This window comes from Haliaeetus leucocephalus, unplaced genomic scaffold (genome assembly GCF_000737465.1).
Source record: "Haliaeetus leucocephalus isolate CR32 unplaced genomic scaffold, Haliaeetus_leucocephalus-4.0 Scaffold142, whole genome shotgun sequence".
Classification (NCBI taxonomy): domain Eukaryota; kingdom Metazoa; phylum Chordata; class Aves; order Accipitriformes; family Accipitridae; genus Haliaeetus; species Haliaeetus leucocephalus.
In genome coordinates, this window is record NW_010972578.1 from 32098 (window position 1) to 58406 (window position 26309).

Below are 26309 nucleotides of genomic sequence, written 5' to 3' on the forward strand. Positions count from 1 at the left end.
ACATGCACTGAACTAAGGGCCACTTCAAATTGGCTAGTGGACATTAAGTGCAGAGCTGTCTGTTCACTGTGGTCCCAGGGTGACTGAGCTGTGCATGACTCCTCCTGAAGCTGGACTACAGTCCAGCGCCAGTTCTTTCTGCAGTCAGGGCACCCCCAGTCCAAACCTTTTCATTCCCAGGCTGACTGCTGCAGGAAGACTGTTTTCCATTATTTCTTGACTCAGCACACAATTTTGTAGGATATACTCAAATTATAGTGTATTTGAACTGCATACAAACAATGACTAGTTGCCTAAGTATCACAGTAAGGTAAGACCCCCCACACCAGCCTTGACCTAAGAATCCCCTAAGACTGCCAACTCTCATGGCATGGTGTTTTGGCTGGGCCTGCCTGCTGCACCTGCAGGTATGAGAACAGCTCCATCCCTGCCTGCAAGAACAGAACTTCCTACAACATTTAGATTTACCTGTTCAACCATGAAGCTGACATTTAACACCAACGGCTAACCACTTCAGTTATGGCTAGAGACATTTAGTACCTTCCAGAAGTTTAAGGCAGTAGAAAGCCTTTTCACATGCCTGAGAGTTTTTAAAAAACATCATACCTCATAAATGTTGGGGTGCCACATTTTGGTCAGGAATCTGAAGGTAGGTGGTGAATATGGATAGTCGATAGGAAATTTAATGTGAGCCTGGAAAAAAGCAAAATATTTTAGTTACGAAATAGTACAAAAAAAAGAGAGAGATCAACCAGAAACCATCACAGTGAAAAACTGGAAAAAAACAATTTCAATTAAAGCCATTAAATTGTTCATTTTATATACCAGTGCCCATGTGGACCCACAGTGTAACTCTACAGAATTTTTAATAAGCAAAACACTAGCTGAACAAAAAAAAGCTGAACTCCAGGACAGACCCGGGCTGGTAAAGCTCAGAAAACAAGCCAAAAGACATCTACCACATCCTAATTCAAGAAGCACTATCCAACAACTGCTGTTAAACAGGGTAAAACAGATTTGAAAAGCTGGAGCTCAAGACACTACTGCTGTCTTTCTTGGTTCAGAAGCAGGCTAAAAATGTTTGCTAAGGTGAATAGACCTGTTCTACATTTGTCAGTGCAAGTATTTTAAATTACTCTTTCTGTGCAGAAAAAAAAATTTCTTAAGGTACTTGCTCTACTGAGATCCAAAGTTTTTTTGACTTTCCTGTGCAAGAGTTAAGCTGGTCCATTTACCTGTGTCCCTAATACTACATGTCTAGCTACTGCAAGCATTTCCCAATTCTGAATACTATCTGTGTCTGTTTAACAAATCAGTGCAATTTGATGAACCAAATTTTGATGGGCAGTGACAGCAAACATTACCTTTCAGTGGTCAGCAGCCAGCTGTGGGGCAAGACTATGAGCCGAGTCAGCTGTGGGAAGAGTGCAGAGATCCCAGCTCTGGATTTTAACTTCTCTGTGCTGTCCTGCCATTCACAGCAGTCAGAAAAGCCAGCCAGTAGGAAAGATGGCTGAATCTCAACTGATTAAGCGTCAAAAACACTCCCCTCTGAAAGGGGGACTCGCACGCTGCTTGATGCAGAGCACAAACCCTTCCCTTGACACTGCTCAACCTGCCAAGAAAGTCCCACCACCAGTCTAGCATAGGATCTCCAGAGAAGCATCTCCTGGCCCCTGCACCACAGTCAGGCTCACGTGCAACTGAGAATGCAAGAAGAGATCCTCAAAACAAGATGCACATGGTGACAGCAGAATCCCAGGCCACCCCCTTCCACTTCAGTATCTAACCACACCACTTGGACATGGGCTGCCGACCTTATTCAATAGGACAAGGTATGGGAAGTTTTATTCCCAGAAACAGAAGCAGGTAACCAAACAAATTGGATTACGGAGCCATTAAGTTACCTGGCTACAGTTCTACTTCCAGATCAGCATATGCCTTTGCCTTGCAACCCAAATTTTGTGGGACCAGAGTGCCAGGTAGCCAAGAAAAGAAGGTTTTCTGTTCACCTTTATGAAACAAATTCAGCAGCTCACATGGCTTTACGTTCTGTGCACGCCTGCTCACTGACAGTATGTGGGTGTGTTACAGCAGCAGAGTCCTCACCCTGCAGTCATTTGCCATAGCATGCTCACCACCAAAAGATTTATGATCCGCTTAAACAATCCTAGCCCATGTTTTAAGGTCAGTTACACAAATGGCACTGCTCCAAGAGCAAGTGAATGTCTCTTGTCACCATACCACCTCAGAAGACAGTGGCTGCTGCAGCAAGGAAATGCCCGGCTCTACAACATGCCACCCTGCAGTGGGAACAGAGCTGAGATTTACCCAGGGCAGAGCAGATTCACTTCAGCTCAAGGGCTTGCATCATGTAGCTGCAGACTCCTCTGGACCACCAGGGTTTTCCCAAGAAAGCCCATAAGAGTTTCATGAGATCAAAGACATAAAACAGCCCAAAGACCAAGATTAAAAATGCAAAAGATAACAAAACTCAGAGTTGAGTAACTACCAGATTTTTTGGCAGAACCTATGCGTCTTCTACACAGGTATAGTTTCTAGGTGACCAAAAAAAGCATACCGCCAGTAGTGTACCAGCATTACCATCTTTATATCCCACACACATGGTCAAGGAACTGAGGGTGCAGGTCTCATTCCTCTCAGTAAAAGTCCTCTGCTCTTGAATTGTCTAACCCTGAGGGTCTCGCCTCAAGAAGACCACTGCAAAGGCTGAGCCTGGAGCACTAGTTATGGTCTCTGTATGTGATGCAGACTCATGCAGAAGCTGTAGATCCTGGCAGACTGTTTTAAACCTCTAAATCCTGTTTCACAGCCACAACTTTAATAGAAAAAGCCTATCTGCCTGTCTGCAGTTAACAATCATTACGAAATTAAATAAAGCTGATGTTTTGCCATATGACGGATGCCTCTTGAGCTCTGGCACCAGAAAACACAAGTGGATAGAAATGAGAGAAATCTTTTTTTCTCATGTGGAGGCAGCTGAGACCCAAACTTTCCTGTAACCAGTTACATATTTAGAGAAATCAGAAACACATTACTTGTTGATAAGCCATTTCTAACTAGCCTGTTTAGCACATTGAGATGCTGTACTGGAGCATAAAGCAAGTGAAGCTTCTCTACAAACCCGATTTCAGAGCCAAAAGCCACTGAACTAGGAAACCCTGCATTACAGGCAGGGATTTTTTCAAAACAAACAAAAGCATCACTTTCAGGTCCCTATGTTGAGATCATCCAGAATTTGAAAAGTGAAACCAAATGCTTTTCCAGGGCATTACAAACAGGTCCCAGAGAATTACTCTGCAATCATGGAAAATTACGTAAACCCACTCTGCTCTCACTGAATGCTATTTGAGTTTCTGAGTGGGTTAAGCAAGCCAAGAATTTCCAAAACAAGCTGCAAGACTGCTTGCAAAGATGCAGCAACAGCCATGATTATAGGTCTCCCCCCCATCCCCACTGAAAGCCCAATTCTAAACATGTTAAGAGACAAAAAGACTGAATTGGCTAATAAACTTGGTTTTTAACTAGAGCTCACATAAAGGCTTCCTCCCTACAATTTCACTGATGTTAAGGCAAACCAGCTATCTGAGCTTATTTCTGGTAAGTTCGGCCAGGCTGCTAGGTACTGGAGAGTGGCAGAGTTTTAGGGCAGCTTGTTGCTAGCTCAGTTATGGCCAAACTAACTTAGGAGGACTAAGATACAGCTCAGTTCCCCACCTACAAGTACCCAACTATTACTGCATTCACCATGTGCTTGACTCCTCTAGCTGAGCTTAAACTGAACAGAGATATCCTGCTTCAGGGTCCCGATTTTAGCTGCCTGCCGTGGCTCTTTGACATCACTGAACATACTCAATAGCCAGGAAGGTGGAGACCACAGTCATCAACCCATACCCCTCCTTCCCCAATTTTTAACTAGTCATACTTACAGGCTCTAGAAAAAGAATAACTCCTCTGGTGTTACATTGAATAGACCAGCCTGGCAAAAGATTCAGCCCTTCACAGGCATTTACAGCTACGCCACAAGAACTTCAACCTCTAAGTTACACCACAACACATATTTTAAGAATATTGTTACCACACAGTCACTTTGTTGCCTGTTTTACTGCCTTGCTCCTGTGCATCATTAGTGACTGCACTTCAGGTTTGTTATTTTTCTTCTATCTCAATAAGGCAAAGCCACAGTGAAATCTATGCATGCCAGTTATTTGACTGAAAATATAAACCTAATGTTTCTACCAACCACTGAATTACGTCCTGATTCAGTCGCTATGAACAATTAGTACAGTGACTTTGTTTCTAGAGATCTTGCCATACACTTGACTTGACGCTTACATATTAGTATCATCTCCCTCCCAGTGGGGAGCACTAATGCAGGCAGGACTCCCTCCTAGCTTCAGCTGTCTAGAAATTCAGTGTTTATTCCAGCCTAGCTGCATATGACACTTTTGTAGTCTGACAAGGATCTCTTCTACTCCTCCCAAACTGACAAAACCTAGATCTCTCATTTTTAGGCAGCAAGGGTAGGAATGGTGAATCCATCCTATCTGCCCACTGCAGAAAGGCCATGGATGGGAAGAGCACACATTTCCTGAAAAGCTAGCATCTGATATGGGGAAATCAGGAACACCAGCAGCTTTCACAGTGGCCAACAGAAACTGCGACTGCTTAGTGTTTCTGGAAGTGACAGTTAAAGATAATTTTTATTTTAAAACATCACAAGCTTAATGCAAGCCCTATGACAATGCAGCATCAGTGAAATTGAGCATCCTGTATTTAAGATCAGATATAAAGGAAGCATTTGAGTTTTTTAACTATTTTGTGGGTTTTTTGTTATTATCTGTTACAGCCCACAGACAAGCTCCTACTGACTCCATATGCAGGTATGTCCTGGTTTCAGCTGGGAGAGAGTTAATTTTCTTTTTAATAGCTGGTATAGTGTTACATTTGGGGTTTAGTATGAGAAGAATGTTGATAACACACTGACGTTTTCAGTTGTTGCTAAGTAGTGCTTATCCCAAGTCAAGGATTTTCCAGGTTCTCATGCCAAGCCAGTAAGAAGGCTGGAGGGGCACAAGGAGTTGGGAGGGGACACAGCCAGGGCAGCTGACCCCAACTGGCCAAAGGGCATTCAGCATTAAAGCTAGCCACATTGCATTGTTAAACATTTGACAAGGTAAAAATGAATGTATGACCAACACTGCTGTTTCAGCTCCAGATATTATGACTTAGGATCTAAGTAATTTTTTGTGCCAGGGCTAGGCACTAGCCTGGTATTTTAGGCCAAGTTCTGGCTTTGCTTCCTAGCAGCACTGTATCAATGTTTGACATCTGTTGTGGTCCTGGAGAACTAGGACCACCTCTCTGATCCAAGTTAGAAGATGAGTGACCAGGTCAATTAAGTCCTGTGAGTCCTGAAAACTCCCTTGCTGCTACAATGGCCATATGAACACTAACAGCAGCAAACCCCTTATATTCTGTATTACCTACACTGTATCACAAGGAATTTAAATCACAAAGACCTGAATGTGAAGAGTGAACTAGATCTCATAAAAAGGACATGCAGCTTCTAAACAAGAAAGAAAATAGAGCCACAAGTCAGTAGGGCAAAGATGAATCAAGAAGTGAGGTTAAGTTACACAATCAGAGACTGGTTTGACAGGCAGGAGCCCATTCTTGTTTCACACTACATCGTATCTTGTATACACTTCCTAATTTAGTTATCTGGGGCATTACTAAAAGCTGTCATTTCCAATTGAAACTACTCTGGTATAAAGTAGGTTTCCTTTTACCAAAACCTCTTTTAAGAGTAAATTGTTATTAACTATTTATCTGTTTGTGTATGTTCATAAAGCTGGGACTGGATATGATGGTCAAAGTTACTATTACACCTTTAAAGAAAGGGCTTTCACATACCTATTAGTCTTTTACTCCTTAGAGCTGAAATCGGGACTAACAATAGACATGAAACCATAGTTGAGCTGAATGATACAGGGAGAATGCACTACAGCCCCAAAAAGCTGGTCTAGATCCAAGCTCCTGTGATCTCATACATTCACACTCCTGCTGCCTGGGCCATCTCCCAAGGGATCCAAGTAAACAAAACTGCTCTGAACAATGAAGTTGGAAGAAGCAGTACCTGGAAGCCAAACCATTTTCTTCTAACATTACTCAAAAGAAACCAAAGGATTTTTTTTTTTAAATATTGTCTTCTTTTGGTAACCTAGAAGTTCAGTGTGGAGATTCTTGCCTTCATAACAGTAACTGCTCATGGCAGCTGCTACTCATCTCGAGACTAAGTTAGCCTGCACAAGTCAGCTGTGTTTAGGATCTCAAGCAGTTCAGCAGTTAGAGAAGATATTTCTTTCTTGCAGTTGGTTTTACTGCAGGGACAGTCCATGGTATTGCCCAGTTAATTGTGCCGTTCAGTCTGAACCATGCAGCAACCACTTTGGCTCTGGCTTGAAACAGTCATGGTCCATGCTCTTGAGCCAGGGAGTGCCCAGCTTCAGACAAGGCAGCTGTTAACGCTCTTGTGTGCGGAGCTTGCTGGGGACAGGATGGAAGCCAAATAAGAAGTATCCCTTGGCCAGAGGCCACCTGCACACGCCTGAAGCTGTTGCCCTCCCAAGTCACACAACCAAGCATGGTCCCACCAGCACAGGGCCAGATGCCCATCTCCAGCTGTGCACAGGTCAGTCCTGCAGTGCCCATGGTTTGATAGAGAGGTTTTTCCTGCCTCGGCTCTATGTCCCAGGCTGATAATGGCAAAGCGAGAGCATTTCCAGACAGGGCTAGCTTCTGAACTCCTTAGTATAAACCCCTAAGACGCAGCTGTGTCACTTTGACAATTTTTTCCCAAAACTGCAGGTCAGTGCCCTCAAAGCTCAGGTAAAGGAGGAAATTACAGGAGCACTCATCTACTTTAATTATGCTAACAACCACCAGGTTCACTTCCATTACTTTTATTGTCAGTTTGACTTTACATGATGCTACAGACAACACCATCATTGCAACAACTGCAGAAGATGGTATCTCTTGCTAGATGCTACGAGTTGGAAATGGTGGCATCCTAAGCCATCCAAGTACTTCTATAACCTTCCCATTTTCACTCCATTTTTGCATTTGTCTGCCACCTCATCACAGAAAAGGCAACTACCAGCATGTATATAAGACCTAACACCAAACAGAACTACTTGGTCCTGTCCCACAGGGCAAACTGCTGGCCCAACAGCTTTACTGAGCTTTGACCACAGGAGCCAAGCACTAAAGCAATTTCAGATTCCCACACAAGAAAGCTGACATCATACTGAGGTTTCTGTATTTTCCCAGGAATTCCCATGCTGAAATATTATTAGATTCTGCCCCCAATACAACCTTCACTCCAGAGTCAGGCCTGATTTTGAGAAAAAGAAATTAAGATTGAATATATTAGAGATTGTGACAGGCAAGACATGAGGAGACTTCTGCCATCACTGAAGGCCTCATGCTGAGATTGTGCTATTGGGTCTGACACCTTCTGGTTGGTTGCTTGCAGACTGTACATGCATTGTATGACTTGAAATCAGGCTCATTGGGTGTGTGTTATGCAGAGGCTAGTCTGTGTGACTCTCTTCTGGGCAGAAACAGATGACTCAGTTCTTATTTATATCTCTACAAATACACTGACTTCCCCCTTTGAACAAAATAGGAAGAATAACTCCCAATGTGTGAAACTTAAGTCTCCCTATAGTGTCTCATACTTACTGAAGGAGCCAAAGATGGTGATACTGCACCTAAAGTTTACTCCAAATCATACATCTCCTCTTATGTCTCTGCTTTAGAGGAGAAGCTGGCACTTGAAATAGCCCTACTACAGGTATAACTGAGGATGCTGGTACCTGAACTGGTAAAACTCTAACATGAGTGTAGCTGTTCTAGAAATAGTTTGTATCTTCAGAAAAAGCAATTTTCCATCTCTTTCTAGTTGTCAATAGAGTTTTGCTGGAGCAGTGGCAGGAATATTTGAGGCTGCTTATTCAAAGTATCATGCTACACTACTGGCATCTCTGGCATTATGTGTGGAAGTCCTCCAGTGAAGTGTGCACAGGGTTGACATTCTGGGCATCTGCCTCCACTGTCAAGGTCCAGAAGATTGTCTTTTTTATTAAGAACTGCATTAGCCTACAACATCTTCAGCATCCTGTTCAATCTCAAATTTTGATGACCCAGGTGAGTAATTTACTTCAAGATGAAGCAGATTTACACATAGGCATATCTATGGATTGGTTGAGCACAAGATGTTATGATGTACTTCAGACTTATCCTGGTCACTTCTATAGTTTAGTTTGCTTAAATTCAAGTAATCACAACCAAAGCGTATCCCAGTTTAGCAGCATTTTGCATCAGTCTTGACAGAGTTTCTATAAACTCACCTATTCATTCCCCCATTTGCATACTCACCAAAACACAGCAGATTGCTTTACTGTTTGGTGAAGCAAGCCATACCATTTACATCTGCTGAGTGAAGAGATGTCCAAACTAGCTCAATATATGAACAACCTTTCCTTCAGCCCGATTTAACTATTTTTAGACAATTCTTTAAACAAGCACCATTCACAAGTCAGTGAATAACTAATTGCCTTGATTCTCTTCATATGCAAGCCAGGCTGGATGCAAGAGGAAAGCTCTCCTCAAGGGACAGCCAGTCACATGTTCTGCTAAAAACACAGGGCAGGTCTTCGTGCAGTTACCTCTTTCATAAGCAGCAAGTGGAAAGGAATATTTATAGCAGTGTAAGTGTAAACCATAGTACTGTGCTGCAGTGTTACACAACTTTGCCTTTCTCAGCGCAGCAGGCAGCAGTTCTGACGAGACTTCTCAAGTTGGCATACCAGCCTTCATTTAAACAAGGGATATGTTTCTAGAAACTGAATGGCAGCACCTAGGAATTGCAGTCAAAATCTTATCTATGCTGGCTGCCACACAGAAGCCAGCTAAGCACTTATGCAGCCCTTCTACTTATTTTTAAGCCACTGCATTACTGATCATAAACCCTCCTGTTTGGATGTGGTTACAGGCAGTAAATCTAGGCAGATATGGGTAACACTTACTCAGCAGTAGTAAGAAAGTCTGCTGGGCTGTACCACTTGCAACCAAAGAGCTAAATACAGCAGCACCATCTCCTAGTGTGGAGACACAATCAGCATTGTATTAGTCTAGATTTATAATCTTATACTGATAAAACTGTATTATGCATAAACCCAGTGTATAACCCATCTGCAAAGTGTCTATAAACCTGTATGAGCCGGTGAGGTCTGATACACCCATATGCAAGCTGCCTCCCTGCCCAGCATCCTGCAATTCACTGCAGGAACCAGCACTAATGTCAGAAGGTATTTGCTAGGGAGAAGCCTACATTCAAGGCAGAAAAGCATATTTTCACACTTTTGCATAATGATGCGCTGTCAGCTCCATTATCATAGGCTGCTTCAAACAGATCAATTTTAAAGTTTAAGCTAAAATAAGTGCATTAGCTGATACATACCCATCCTTGCTCCTAATGCTATTGTTTCTACAGTAACAGGTTTTGGGTGGTTTTTGCTAGTGAGGAGCCAAATTCAAGAGGCATTCAGCATTCTATCATTCTCTACCTCTTTTCACCCCTGCCTTGTGCTTTAGATGATTTGGAGCTCACACCATTACATTGTAGCTTTACTCATGAGCAGCAATGACTTGGTTGTCCATAAACTGCACTGCAAGGGGTGAGAATTAAAGAAAGATGAATCCTAGCTCAGATCTAGTTTTTCAAAACAAGACAACCACCCCAAATTCCACAATATTATTGAAATGCTAAAGTCTCATTTTGAGCTTTGGCCTACTAAGGAAAGGGAGCCCAGTTCAAAAGATATGTTTAATTCATTTGATGACTTCAAAACACAGACACCCACCTTAAGTAAAAAATTAAAACACAGAAGCAGATAAATGAGGCCTGCAGAACATTAAGCTGCAACTTCTCACACTACAAAGTACTCTTGCCTGGGATAGGGGGTAAAAGCAGCAGCTGCCAGCCCTAATCTGCCAGAGTACAGCTCATGCAAATTTATGTGTTAACAGCTGCATTACACCAGGCAGAAGACTAGCTTTTACACCAAACATCTGCTTAAAAAAAACAGATCAGACAGCACTGCTGCTGTAGTCACAAGGACAAGATATTCAACTGTTTTGGCCTTTACTGGCTCCAAAATACTACTGATGTTTAAATCACATCTCAAATTGCCTTGTATTAAGTACCATATAGACCTATGCTCCCAACATGGTCCTAAGGAAATAGCTACTGAAGAACATGTCCCTTCACATTCAGTCCTCATCTCCTGCAGATCACCAGCAAGTCACCTCCCTGCTATAACGACCATGTTCCATTTAAAAAGCTAATTACACATGGCTAGATGAGAACCATCTACAAAATGGTTGTTACTGATCATCATTAATACATGGATGGTTAAAAAGACACCTTTCAGGTCAGATGGATATACCAGAAAAAGTACAAAACTTAAGTGAAAGCTAGCATTGATATTTCTACCTATGTTCCAACTAGTTGCCATGTCAATGACTAATATGACATCTAGATAAAGCCAGAATCCTCAGTTTGCTGAAATACCTCCTGAAAGAGCCAGCAAAAGGGTACAAAGCAGGTTGATTCATCTGCAGTGCGGCATAGATATTTAAGGGACCCTTTATACTTCTGATAAAAGCAGAACCGGTGCAATCGAGGTAAGCTTGGTACATGAACAAACATCCTTGAAATTCAAGCTTGTATCTAATTAATTGTAACCATTTATGTTAAGTTTGAAGGCATACAGGGTAAGAGTAGCAGTCAGGAAGAACCACTTCAGAATACCACAGGTCAAGAGGATTTCAAGGTCAAGACAGAAATTTAATGAGACAGACGTAAGACGAGCATACAGGCAAGAAATCGGATCATTTGGACAAAAAGCTGGACCTTGAAGGAAAGTCAAAGTAACTTTGTACAATTGTGCAACTAAAAGCAACCCTTAAAGAGCTCCAACACCATGCAGTATTGCCTACCAGTACCAAGAAAGGAACTAGGGAGAAATTAAATTCTTCCTTTATTTAAGCATGTCATAAATATTATTCTTGAAGTGGCATATCTGACTTAAGTTTAGAAAAAATTTGTGTGACAGGTAAGTGATCACCCATAAGTGGCACACCAGCAAAGAGAAGACAAGATCTATGGAAGATCGACAGTCTGCTTTTAGTGAGAACTGGAGCGTGGATGAAGAAAAGCCTCCAAGCACGACAGTGGGGAAAAAAACAGAGCAGTCTACATTGAGCAACAAGATAAACTGCAGTAGCAGACTGACAGTAAGAGCTCTTGCAAGAGGTGCTACATCTATGGCTATGGAGATTTGTAGGAACAGGTGATACCTCCAGGAAAAAAAAAAAGTAGAGAACTCCAAGACAGAGCAAGTCTTCTACTGTGAGACATCACTTTCTACTTAGACCCTTCTGGTGACTTTTGGATAACTTATTTTTCAGCTTCACCCTTCCTTTTTAAGGTCTTGAAGTTTAAGAACACTAGCTGAATGCTAGGGAAACAGATAATAAATAAGAGCCTTCCAATAGGTCCTCATGTGAATGCCAGTAGCCACATAGCACTTTCTTATTTCAAAGCCTCCACAGAAACAAGTCGTGTTGCTTTCCTGCAAAGACTCATCTAAAAGCTCCTCCACTTTCTAAGTAATAGGATCATCACATGTAAGTCTCTGTGACTAGAGATCACTGATGCTTAATCTACAAAAATGCATGCTGTGTCTCCAATAGCTCCAGTATAGTGCTCCAGCGTGCTGCCACACTCAAAAATTGCAGCATCCACATGGTCAGTTTGGGAACTGGATTATCTCTTACTCTATAGAGAGAAAAATGATATCCACACCTCTGCAAAAAAAACTAAAACATGAGCACAGGACTTGCTCGCTTGTACATGGAATAAGCTGAGGCTACCAAAACCCAGGAATGGCAAAGAACAGAAAATTCATCCATATTTGTATGCTAGCCACAATCCCATGATTATATTCTTTCCTCTCTTACAAGATTAATTCCAGACAACTTGGTCTTAATGTTGTTAGGCTATTTGATCACAGCCTGTATCTCAGACACATTGCACCTGATGCAAGATGCCTACACCCTATCAAATTACAATGCAGTAATAATCAGTTTGCAGCAAAAGTTAACAGTGTTTTGAGAATACAAGTGTAAGTGCAGCCCTGCCATGGGAAACCTACCCCAGACATACATGGAAGTGTCTGAACCCTAAAATAATCTGTATTGGTAATTATAGCCTCATCTATGCTGGGATAAAATATGTTGATGTTAAAAGAAAATTCACCCACATTCATCATTACAAATATTTTCATGCTTGTTTCTTCCAGTTACTAGCAAGCAACACTACAAGCTTCTAGTCAACATTGCTTTGAAGTTCATCAGTAGTTAATGATGAGTAGCTATTTCAAATTGATGATTCAGGTTCAACCATATCATCGAGGGAATGACTGATTATTTTGATTTTAAAAAATTAATTCATTGCCTGTAAAGAGGTGTTACACTGACAGATTCAGACATCTGCATGCTCCTTAAAGCATGAGCTGCTTCCTGACACAGAAACATATCCAAAGCATGACTTGGAGGAGCCTCTAGTGGTGATAAAGTAGATATGATTATGAATTAACAGATGCTTAAGTATAAGCTAACAGCCTTGTGGTACTCACACTAACCTATAGATGCATTACTCCTAGTCAGGTTACCAGTGATCAGCATGTGAAAGCCACACACACACGCACTTGGTATCAAGTAGGATGATTTAAATAGTGCTCTACCTACAATTTTTACATTACCTTGAATCAATAAAGGGAACAAGACAGCTTGCTTTTTGTCCTCTTCAGCTTGCAGATAACATTTAGTACATAAACTGAATAAAGAATTCTGAAAGTTTCCTAGAACAGGGAGCAGTGTCTGTGCCTGAGTTTTGCACCAAGTTATAATGACACAGGTAGATCACTATTTTTAAATAAATTGTGTCTATGCACACAGAAGGTAAGGATGTTTAAGATTTGCACTGCAGAAACACATCCTTTGAGCAACTTTACACAGACATTAGAGAAGTATCTTCCATAGGTACCAAGACTAGAGAATGCTTTGCTGCTGGAAAAGGGCTCTTCCAGTGCATGAACTGTGTTTGGCAGAATCAACTGGAAGCAGTTCTGTTTGCACTCCATTTGGCAAGCCTGACAGCAGGTATCATTAACTATGCAGTTTCTCCAATCTTGCAACCTGTTGCAGCCACACTGATGTGGCACAAAAACCGGAAAGCTAGTTTCACTCTTTCAGTAAGCCCTGAAACATTACACTTTTTGATAAGCATTAATACTGATGTAACTCTTTCTTTAGCCTAGCACAAAAGAAAACCCACATTTGGTGATTCGCCTGTATCCACTCACATACCATTTAGGTTCCAGTAAGTGACCTTAAAGAACTGGAGGACTTAAAGGCTCATCTGGCATCAGGTACTAAAAAAAAAAAACCAGCCAATTTTTGTCATTAGTTAAAAGGTTCAGACACCGAAAAAGTTAATGCTGTTCCAGCACTTTGCAACAATTGCAGACTAGACACTGTCAAAGTACTTCAGAGATTTTATTAGCAGATGAAAGATTTGTCTGGCAACTACAGGTGTCTCTCCTCCTTATGAGTCCATCTGATACACAGAGTAAAATTTCCCCAAAATCAAATCATTAACAGGATTGGTGTTGAATTTTTTTTTTCAAATACCAGTGTCACAGTTTAATCCCAGCCAGCAACTAAGCACCACGCAGCCGCTCACTCACTCCCCCCCCATCCGGTGGGATAGAGGAGAGAATCACACACAAAAAAAAAAGAGTAAAACTCATGGGTTGAGAGAGACAGTTTAATAGATCAGAAAGGGAGAAAAATAATATTAACAGCAGCAACAACAACAAAAGAATTGGAATATACAAAACAAGCGATGCACAATGCAATTGCTCACCACTTGAGGACTGACGCTCAGTCAGTCCCTGAGCAGTGATCTGCCCCCACCCCTACCCCACCCCAACTCCCCCCAGTTTATAAACTGGGCATGACATCATATGGCATGGAATATTCCTTTGGCTAGTTCGGGTCAGCTCTCATTGCTGTGTCCCCTCCCAACTTCTTGTGCCTCTCCAGCCTTCTTGCTGGCTGGGTATGAAAGCTGAACAGTCCTTGACTTAGGATAAACATTACTTAGCAACAACTGAAAACATCAGTGTGTTATCAACATTGTTCTCATCCTAAATCCAAAACATAACACCGTACCAGCTGCTAGAAAGAAAATTAACTCTACCCCAGTCAAAACTAGGACAACTACTGAAAGTTATACAGCTGTTTGCAAACTAATTTAAAAGCCATCTACACATGAACAGTACATTTACAGTAATTGCCACTTGTCAGGGTTTGCTTTAGGAGACCTAGATATAATGAAATAAAAAGTATAGCCCTCGGGCATTCTCTGCCTAGTGAATAATATTTAAAAAGCTAAGCACGATCACATATTAAAGTTATATATGTAATAAACGTACTCCTGTGTCAGATCTCTGGATGAAAATTACACAGCAAATGGACTGGAAGTCAAATAACATTTTTCCCCTCTATATAGTCTAAAAAGCTATACTTTTACCTGGTTACAGTTATATTCCTGCATGGAATTAACTTCCTGGAAAAAACAAACAAACAAACAAAAAACCCCCCCGAGTTCACCAGATGCTACTGTAGAGCAAGCATGCAACGACATGTATTTAAGAGCTCTGTATCTGTTGGCAGATTTTGGGGGAGATCACAGTATTGACTGGGATGGAAGAACACTGCAAGGTGACAAACAGAAGTCAACTCTTTTCTTCTAGCTGCTTTATTCCGTGTTTCTCTGTTTCTGTACAGGAGCAGCTACATGCTGGAAATTTTAGTCTAAGAAAAGCCTTATGCTGTATGTATGTTTTCAGTTTTAAAAGTCTCTAGCAATACAAGGGGCAATAATGGAACATAACAGCTCACAAAAACCTTCTCAGGTTATGCACCCTGTCACATTGCAGAGAGGTTCAAGTAACACATGGAGGAAGTACTTGCACTACAAGGGTGGTGACATGGGGGACAACTGCAGGAACTGCCTCCAAGCACTCTCCCTGAAAAAAACCCCACGGTGTTCCCTTTGTTCCCATTCTTGGGGATTCAGCATTATTCCCTAGAACCACTGCTCAGTTCCTCCTATCCCACCTTGTCCCAGTTTACATAAGCCCCTAAGGAAAAGCATTTTCAACCAAGCAAAATGGTATCTCTCAGAGACTGTAACCTTCACTGGCGCTGAAGGCAGTCTGGGAAGTCGAGTATCAGATCCAGGAGCTGTCCCTGCTGCACCACAAGGGTTATGCATTTCACAGATCAGTACACTTTGCCTCCATATCCCCTCCAACCCTGAACCGGCCCTGTGAAACAAAAATTATGCTCCTTTTTGGAAGAGCCTTACCAATGCCTATGAAGTACACCAAGGCAGGATTCTGGGCTATCAGCACAAAATACACTTACATGCCCACAGCGAGAAAGGATCAACAATCGGTGACCTTGGCCATGCCACCACACATCATCTGCATCAGGCACACAAACAGCTCAACCAAGCAGCACAACTATCTCTAAAGGCCTCTGCGTATCTGACCCTTAAAACTACTCCTGCCTGCTCAGCATTACACTGATTTGTATCCAATATTGTTTGTTCTAGTGCAATACAGAATATTCTGCAGATGTCCAAAACTACTCAGCCTTTAACTGTCCCACTGAAAGCAGAAGTTTATACCATGCTACTTGAAGTTTAAGGCCAACAAGCTTGCTTTTTTTAATGCCAAACACTTCAAACTCAACAATGTTAGACTTTAAATGACAAAGTGGTTCAACGAAATGGCAGCTTCTTTTCCTACGCACCAAACCCATGGACAAGGAATAGCAAGGCTAGCATTTGTTTTAACGGTCACATAAGCACTACCTCCTTGAACTTGTTAATTTTAAAGAAAATACTCACATTGCTCTTAAACAGACAAATTTATTTAAGTACAAAGATAAAACTGTAATCCCCTGCCTTTTCTTTAAAAAAAACTTTAGTACACCTGAACACACCCTGATACAACGCTTATATTTTAATATGAGCATCTCCTTACTACAAAGATGCTTTGCAGTAACAAAGGAGCTCTCCTCCCCTGCATGGCAATAGCTAAGCAATCATACAAATTTAAAAGAATCCCTTGTGACTCCCACTTTGCACCCACCTGTTAGTACAGTCTTGAATACCTACTCTAATAGGACTGCCTTCAAAGCTTTTTAGAAAACTTAATTATCACCTTTGGCATCAATTAGGTCAGCAGAAAGTGGTGCTTTCTGAAATCTGTTGGGGAGCAAGACAGCAAACTTATCACTGTCATGTGAATTTAGGAGGGGAAATCAAAGCCATTACTATCCCAGGAAGTAGCAGAATCCACATATAGTATCTACAATATCAATTATATATGGTTTTGTTTCAAGTCAGGTTTAGAATCAGAGGAAGTGAAAAAACGTTTCTCAACAAGGATTTCCCTCTCCCAAACAGACTGCCTTCAGCTACAGATTTCTTGATGCTTAGTCTCCTCATCTCTTGGCCACACTGCTGCTGAAGAACTTCAAAGCTTACTAACTTTAGTCCATTATCAATAGCACCAACATTAAATATATGCATTCAAACCAACTGCCAGGTTTTAGCAGTAGGGTAAGGATCTGTCTCTCAAAGAGTCTGCAATTCAAGACACTCAATACAGTTCCAAATTAACATGCTATGCTTTGAAGTTCGGAAAAGTCATCCCCTCCACCCCTCAATTACCACCACAAATGGCAAGAGATTTCCTATAAATTCCTGTTACAGGAAGTATGCAAGTTTTGTTCTGAAGGCTACTGTTCAGTATTCATTATGTGAAAAGAGAACCTCCAAGAAAGATCATTTTTCAGGGGACTTTTTCATATTCCCAACACTTTTTAAGTGCTCAGGCCGAAGCTTGCTAATTTTCAGCATCAGTGTTAAAGAAAGACAGCATACAACTCATCTGGGTATAAAAAAAAAGTAAGTATCAGAATGCTTGACAAGTTATCTCCTGTGCCTCATTTTAAGACATACTGTATACAGCATTATCAGCAATCCTTAACCTTCCTAACAGGATACTTGGGAGTTACACAAGTAGATGACCTGCATCTACCACAGAAAGCAGAGCAAATTATGAAGATGCCTGCCTTTGACTGCATCACCAGTCTTCAGCTTCACGTGCTACAAAATAAATTACATCATATTGATTTTGTTAATACTTTCCAAATAATGTACGCTTCAAACAAACCTGCGATGTAAGTTGATTAGACAACACTGACAACCTAGGCAATTGAGTCTAAGAGCAAAAGGGGAACAACATCTAATCCATTCGTGGCTTCTGCTCTGGTATCCCAGGAAACCAGCTGCAGCTGCTTAGTTCAAGTTGTGTACTATGGCAAAAATGTCCGCAATCCAGCTCTAATACCCAGCATTTCCACAACTGCTACGTAGTGTTCGTAAAGCAGAGCAGCAGCTCCTCTATAGAATCTGCAGCATGAACTGCACATGCAGAAGAATGGTATGTCTGGGGAGTCAGAGAACAGAAATGTTTTAGCTAGGTCATCAGACACTTACTACATGAGATTTGCAGAGACATCAGTATAAAACCTAGGTTGCTTGCACAGAGTAGCATAATGAAGGGAGCTTGTGATGATGCCAGGGTATCACAAGCTAAATGGTCACTCAGTTACCTTCCTTGGAAGGTAACTGCGACCCCTTAGTCATCTAACTGAAGAAAACTTCCTTAACTTCATTAACACATTTAGCCCTTCCCCAAAATGTAGGCAAAAAGCATCAGCTGGAAGGTTGTCCACCTGGTAGTATTTAGTTTGTAATTTCAGTGTCCTAACAGCCCTGGTCTCTCCTCCAACTGAAGTATTATGTCATTAGCTTCTAGAATAAGTCTAAACAGCCTAGAATAGTCTAAAAATCCAAATTTATTTCAGGTACTATGTATGCCATTTTAGTCTGCCACTTCAGAGTCTTGAAGCATTTATCTGTATGTACCAGAAAGATACAAAGAAGACACCAAACTGACTACCCACACTCCAGAAGTCAGCATTTAGACTCCTGGATTCTTCTCAGAGAATGCTTTGAGAAAGCCATACTTAGCCCAATATTATTTTTCAATGTGCTACACAGCTGAAGTGGTACCCACCAAACTATTATAATGCAAAATAAAAAAGGCTGTGGGGGAAATTAAGATTTACAAGGTTAACTGAAAAATTCAGTGAATTATTTTCCTGCTAACATGAAAGATGAGGAGTACTAAGCTGCACTGTGGTATTCTCAATCAAAATGCTTTGCAGAGACCCCAGGTGAGCCTCCGGTGTCCATCTCTGGGGGACAGGCTGCCACTCTACACATTACTTTCAGCATTTCCATCTGCACATGCTGCTAATTGTTTGCACAAATGCCTATATTCATTTACCAGGGATGATCAAACCATATTTAAAGCCTTTCTTTTGTTGCTCTGTTCCTCCCCATCAAAATACACAATGGAAGTTCAGCTTCATTAAGTTTTTTTATTAAAACCTACCAGGCAGTATCAGGAACAAAACAGTGGACAGAGCAGACATAAGCATTTGTGATTTAGTGCATAAATCAGTATTGGGAAGGACAACAAATTAAAATATGACAGTTTGATTCAAATATCAAGTGTTTGGAAGTAACCTCATATTAGTGCCGAAACCAGATTTGGAGATTCTCTCAGGCTGATTTTCCATGCAGTCAGCTTCACTGTGCTGTAGCATGAAGAGCCTGTCAACAGCAAGGAAGCATTTTAAAATAACAGAAAATGTTACAGTGAACTCATTAAAGCAGTGAGGAAGCTCAAGGGGTACTGGGTGGTGAGCACAGGTGGGAACTAGTTTTAAAAGATTAAAGATGCAGCCTGGGCTTCTCAGTTGAGGCTAGATTTCCATTCCAAGAAGGTATTGCAAAGAGGAAGCAGCACCCTTACAAACTTCATTGTTACAGTTGTCCGGGAGAAATGATGGTAGAAAGTCTCTACACTGCTATCTGATAAATTTCTATTGAACTAAGTTCAAAATATCTCCAGAAACCTGAACTTGTGTCTGCATTCTTCCCATTATGAAGATGCCCTCCTTCACCAGCTATGTTTGAAGAACATCAGGTATCTTCTCAGTATCAAGCTTGCTCACTACCAGCATGCCTTCTCTCCACCGCTACAGCCATTTGAAGTAGTAGCTATTATGAAGCTCACATGTATAGTTCTGCTTGTGCACAAATGGCTGCAGTGTACCAACTGCTAAGGGAAAAGGCAAAGCACTGGAAGCTCAATGGCAAAACAGTCCCAGAGCTTGTTTAGATTTATAGCCTTTAAAAAAAGTGAGGACTAGCAGGTACTGTAAGAGCAGCTAACCAGTTAGACACTGAGCAGGACGGCTCAGGGTCCCCACTGAGCACCACAGTGAATGTGTTGTCACATTAGGATACAAGCGGCAATCAGAATTACTACATCAAACAGATTATTAAGAACCAGATGAATAACGACAGTGTGGGCAGCATTGTCACTGACATTTGAACCCCCCAAAACTAAAAGTGGAGGAACTGTTGTTTCCTACTACTTACACTCAAGTATGGGTCTGATAAATCCACAGTATTATAGCTTAAGAAATACCTTAGCATCCAAACACGATAAGCCCTGAGCAAGAAGAACAAACCAGCACAAATCACAGCAGAGGTTGGTCCTCCTCCCATCCTTCCTGGCACCACAGCTGGCACCGCCATTTGTACAGCCAGGTAACAAACTAGCCATAAAGTCCCTCATTTTTAACTTAAATGGTTTATTTTGGAAGAAGTGACCACTTAGACCTTTATTTCTGGAGTTGAAGTGTGAGCAGTTTAGGCAGGACACACTCAGAGCAAGCAGCCACTTGTTTTTTTCAACAAGTGTGGGATTGCATACGCAGGAAAAAAAATCCCAACCAGGAGCCTTTGGCTACTACTGAAATTCTGCACAAATGCCTGTTACCTTTCCTAACAGAAAACTCCTGACAAGACAATTTTGTATACAGTCAGTTGTGGTTTTAAGTGTTAATTATCTGTTGATGATTTGAAAACTGCATACATGCATGCATACATACACTCTATCAATACTTTTCTACTCTGGGAAGAAAAAAATATAGCCAGGGTTTTTCTTCCTTTTCCATCCTAATACCCAAGCAATATCTTGGCAGCTGTAGCACAGGGGGATGGAAGCAGAGAATAATAATCTAAGCAAATTAAATTAGTGACCTACTTGCTTGTTTAGTGATAAAGATACCCAAGCCAGCAATTTCTGACCACACTTAGTGATCACCTGATTTACAATGTAGATTTTAAAATTATGGCTTCAGCAGCACATGTAACTCTACAGAGCATGTCATTAACATTCCATGTTTAACTTTTTGATAGAGTGAAAGAAGAAAGCACTCACCAGAAGCCAGTTCTTACACAGCCTTGTTACAGCAGAAAAATCACTTGTCACCACCCTTCAGAGTATGCTGGGCTTTCAAGAGAGCTCTAATTTACTTATATTACCATACCACAAGCTGTACAATAACCATCATTTTTGCAGCTCATTAGTAGCTGCAAATCCCTTATTGCATTTGTAGGCTGGTTTAACTTTGCAGGTTTGAGAGCACCTAGCAAGTCACAGCCTCATCGTACTGAACATTACACAAGCAGTAACACATATCTCGCCCTTAAAATACACCAACAGCACTGACCACCTCCTGCAAAAGGAGACAAGTTTCAAAATACACTCCTTTATTCTCATTATGCAGAGATTAGCCTCATTTGAGTACCAGATTGTTTGCTGCTCAAGTGACTCGGCAATATTTTCAGTTAGCCTCTTCCCAACAGGGCATCATTCAATGTAAGTATCAACATACAAGAGCAGAGAAAGAAGCAGCAGATGCTGAAACTAACACTGGACCACTAGCTACAAAGTCAGTTCTAGATGCTTTAAAAAAACCACACCAAAACCAACCAAAAACCTTCGAGTTAATTTGGGCTTTGTAGGAAAAAATACTTCCTCCTGCTGGCAAGATTGTTCTCATGCTAGAAACAAATATACAGGCAGCTTTACTGCAGATCCAGTATATTTTGTGGCTTCAAAGTATTTCAAAACAAGTATCTGGAAGACATCTATGTAATTAACTATTGTTTAGTGTTGCTCTGCAAAGTAATGTCATCTTTTCAATATAGAAAGCCTGCAGAGATACAAAGGTTGAACACAGTGGCTGTTTACAGCCCATATTAACAGCAAGTGGGACAGCATCTCAGGCTCAACAGTCCTGATCTTCCTCAGAGGGAAAAATCAAGGAGTTGGATGCTGGGGAAGTGACCTCAGGAGTATCCAAGCAATGACATATGCAGCACAAGCTCCTCCATGTTTGCCACAATTATGCCCAACCTTTCAGGGTGCTACATCTGTGGACACCAGATTTCATATTTCACATAGGGCCATTTTACTAGCTGCAGCCATCAGGATGAAAATGCTGTCATTCTCCTATCAGCAGAAAAAAAATTCTCAGCAAATCCAAAGCAGGGTAACCCATACTGTGCACTAAGCCATATGTGCAGAGTTCATGTTCATTGTACAATCACTTCTGCACTAGGCATTGCAGCCTGTATCATAGGGGGTTTTTATGCTTCTGCTCTAATCTCCAAAATAAACATACAAGGCAGCATATCTAATTATAGCTAAGGTAACACATAGCTCATTTGCTTTTTTACTGTGTGTGAATAGTTAGCTTTTAAACACAGCTAGTGCAATATCAGATTAATGATCATGGAAGTCTGCATCACTAGTTCATTATCCTTACAGTTCAGTAGTTTAACACAAAAAGCCACAACAGCAAGATTTTTAATTTGCAAATTAAACACTGACTGATCTGACATTCTTGTACATGTTATCATAGGACATTAAAGTTGCTTCCAATGTGAAATGTCGTCTTTAAAATCACAGCTTCATCCAAGGGACAACTGACTACAGCAAGCTAATGAGAAAATATCACTGGAAAAACTTAAGAATATGCAAAAAAAGTCAGCCAATGACAAAGTGTTTATAAGGATGGATTTTAAAATCATCTTCCTCTTACACTGAAAGATTTTCTCCCATAAATACATGACTAGGCACTAAGCATAGAACAGGAACTGGTTGAGGCTACCTCCTTTACCCCATATGTAACAGAATTACCCTCCAAAAAGATAAGAACGGAAGTTTAAACAGGAAAAAAAATGATCCTGCACTCTCTAGAAGAGAATAATTAATAGCTGCTTACAAGTAGCCTATCATTTGATTTTCTGGACACTGCTAGAACAGGAGTGACACAATAAGCATTGCATGGGTGAGCATGACGAGTCTGGAGCTTGCAAAGTGCACCTCAGGAGCCAGTGCTGACTAGGGACCCACCCTGGGAAACACCAGGTCCAAACTCAGGATTCTGTGTTATGTTCTTTCTCAGTAGTGTTTGGTGACCTGCCCAACAGAAGTGACAACAAAGGAAATGCCTTGACTTGTCCCGAACACTGAACTCTGGGAATTTACCACTGTACTCAAGGTTACACACAGGTATGTGTATGAGGCTGACTCAGAGGCTGAAATCCTGCACATGACCACTTTTACCACACACTTCATTCAGATGATTGTCCTATTTTCCTCAAAAAAAAAAGCTAAATTGGGACACCTTATTCAGTCACCTGGCACTGGGGCATTTGGCCCACAGGCACTTTAACTTGCATCCTCCACCTTCTGGGTGTATGCCCTACCCTAAAGGGCATTAAGCACAGCTCTCTTCAGATTTCTCCTTGGCGTCAGGCCACTACCCAGACAGGAATGCAAAAGCCCAAGCCAGAAAACAAAAGGACCCTGCCTGCTCAGAGCACAGAGCTTGGAAAAAGCTGTCATTATAAATATTTCACACTGGAAAGTGAGTTGATAAACAGGAGCAATCCCCTCCTTCCAGCTGAGCACCTTAAGCTACAGAGGCACATTCCCTCACTGCTAGCTGGGTTTTGGCCCTACCCCACTAGGCAGCCAAAAGCCCAGGAGGCAAAAGTTTCAACAACGGGAAGGAAGGATTCCTCCGTATAAACTCACAGCCTGATGACTATGTTACTCCAAAAAAAACCCAGAAGGCATGGGCTTAGTCCCTCCAAGGTAAAGGGGGAATTGAACACATCTCCAAGCAATAAGCCAAGGCTGACCAGTTCTTTTGGCTGAGAGCCACAAATTAAATTTCTTCCGTAAGCCAAAGCCCCGAGGAGGGCTCAGATGTCCCCAGACAAGAGATGGCCAAACCAAGTCCCACTACAAAGCTGGGCACTTAAGTGGGGTGGCCCTTAATATCACTCTTCCATACTGAAGTTGTTGACACTTCAGGCACCTCTGCACAATTTTAGTTCTCTACCCTACTTACCACAGATTGCTCTAAAACTGTGATGCAAGATCATATGGGTTAAAAATATTGCAACAAAAACATAGCTGGGATTATTTAGGAAACCTGTATTGTTCCTTAACTTTAATTAAACTTTGACCTTGAACAACTAAACTTGCCTAGAACAAATGCATATGAGAAAGGAAGAACAACGAATCAAACTCAAAGTGAAGGCCTCTCCAGTATCCCAGCAAAACTAAACCACCTCCAGATCAGACATTCAAAATGTCTGAACACCACCTACCATTCTTCTTTTATCATAGCCATGTGCAAGAAGAGCATGGTTAAACTGAAAGTAGCAGAATGGGATACAGCAGTGCAACTCACAAATTTGCGCAAGAGACACAGGTGCTTTGTTTTCTTTGTGAATGTGAAGCTTCCAACAAAATACTCCATACTTTGGGAAGGAGGCTATCAAGTCATCTTAAAAGCCTGCCATGTCAAGTGGGAACACAACACAAGAGCTTTGAAGACAAACTTAAGAAAAGATCCAAGCTCAGGGCTGGCAATCAGACTGATGGGAGTATCCATCTGAACCAGTTCCGATTCACTGTTCAGCTGTGGAAATATTACCAACATAAAAGCATAACAGGTCAGCACAAAAAATTTCAAAGGTTTGATCAAGAATTAAGCAAGACACAAACCACCTGTATTTTGCTAATTATTGCTAAGCAACATTAAGGCCAACAGTTTAGCAGAATTCAAAAGGGATTAGGCATTATATGGGTAATAAGAACATCCACAATTACATTAGCTAGGATAAAACAGTTTATAAAAGGATTAAAGGAATACCAAGCCTTTTGGCATGCATCAGCCACTATATCATAGACAAATTGTTCTTTCTGATTGTTTTGCTTAGTGTAGAGCAGCAGAAAGCATGCCCATTGTTCTAGCAACTGTTAGCTAAATCACACCAAGGATCAGCCTACAAAAACCAAAATCAACATAGATTTCACTTGCTCAGGTTTAAGCTTCTCCAATGAGCTTGTTCAACTGTATATTACATTTATCTTGGAATAAAAGAGACTCAGGCCAAATTTACCTGATTTATATTCACAAATGCTTGCAACACAATAAACTAGAATTGAGACATTTAAGTCACAGAAGTTGATGAGACCCATCCTCAAAGTCAGATCATCACAACAGAACACCCCAACCATGACAGTGAAACACCTAAGCAAGCAATTCTCTCTTAATTTCAGTAACCAGCTACTACCTGAAGCTAGAGAAAAAAAACTAAAGGTCTCTAGCAACAGGCTTGCTTTGTCCTGTCCTAAACCAGATCAACTACAGAATTGTGATCCTTCTCCATTCAGAAGAAGGTTCGTCACTGGTGGTAGGACTACTCACTCATTTTAGAAGAGTTTAACCACTCTGACCTCATACCTTGGATTCCAAGCTTTTGGCCCAGTGCAAGTCTGATAGAATAATTAAAGATGTGCAGAAACCAAATATTTTTAGCAGTCTGCCTTCCTTGCATGTACAAAGAGCAGCATAATTTGCCATTAGCCCCATGAAGTGGCAGAGGGATTCAGACAAAGGAGCTATAATTACCAAGTCATCTCCAGCTGAAGTGTCAGCTACCATATGCTCTCTGCAGAAAACCCAGACTACTCATGTGCCTAGTTTATAAAGCTCCCTATATCAAGCTTCATTTTGACAAGAGCGTGGTTTTGATTGCACCAGGCCTTTTTGGAACTTATAGCTGTTAAATTAGTAAAGTAGACAGATAAAAAAGAACAGCAGATCCAAACAGCAGAGCAATCTGCTGTAAGTACAGAATTCAAAGAGTTTACATCAGGTGATCCAGGTTTCATCCCATATTCCCTCACTTTTTAAATTAAATATTCTTTGCCTATGATAGAAAATACTTGGAAAATGTACCACTCTACTTCCAAAGGTGATTTGTGGACGTTCATCTGTTGACCAGTGTCATGAAGTTTCAGAAGCCTTAAGAAGTCTAAAGTCCTGTATCCGAGATTAGCACTTTCAGCGTAAGAACACCTTGAAGGGTCAGAGGGAGATGTGAGAGAGGTTAGATGTTATAAGCCAGAAAGCAGGAAAAACCTAAATAGGTATTTTTGTCTTTGTGCCTTCAGCAAAATCTACTCACAAATAAAAAAAAACAACTTACCAACAGTATCTGCATTACACCATGGACTGCAATTTTTTTACTTTAACATTTCGGTTCTGCAGAAGCTGATGTCACTCGCCAACTTCCCTCTAATTTGGCAAGGCTTCAGAAGTCCAATCAACTATTAATTGTAACATTGGTTTACACTGCTAGTGGAGAGAGTTAAAAGAGGTTTTGCACATGCTAAAAAACGTGGCTAAGCAGAAATAGCTGGTCAAATGATCAAAGCTTTGAATGAAATAACCAGAGTGCCAAACTGGATCTGCATCACAGAAACATCAAATCTGCCTACTACCCTGACCACTGCCAGTACAGCCAGGTAGCTTTTAAACATGAAGGTTAAAAAAAGTACATATATTGTGACTGTTCCTGTATCTGTAGGGTAGGATTTTTCCTAGAAAAAAAAGGAAAAAATTTGATAGGAAATTGATCCTACCACCAGCTTTCACCACTTACTGTCCTTTGCAGCAAGAAGTGGCTTATGAGTTTTCCACCTCAATGTGAAAGA

General features: G+C 41.2%; 1 protein-coding gene across 1 annotated transcript in view; it reads right to left on the bottom strand.

The window, feature by feature from the left end:
• UBE2R2 (ubiquitin-conjugating enzyme E2R 2) overlaps nucleotides 1-26309 on the bottom strand; it is a 55866-nt gene that overhangs the window by 13131 nt on the left and 16426 nt on the right. The window contains exon 2 of the mRNA XM_010561104.1: nucleotides 607-693. Within this exon, the coding sequence (XP_010559406.1) occupies nucleotides 607-693 (87 nt within the window). The remainder of the gene's footprint in view (nucleotides 1-606; nucleotides 694-26309) is intronic.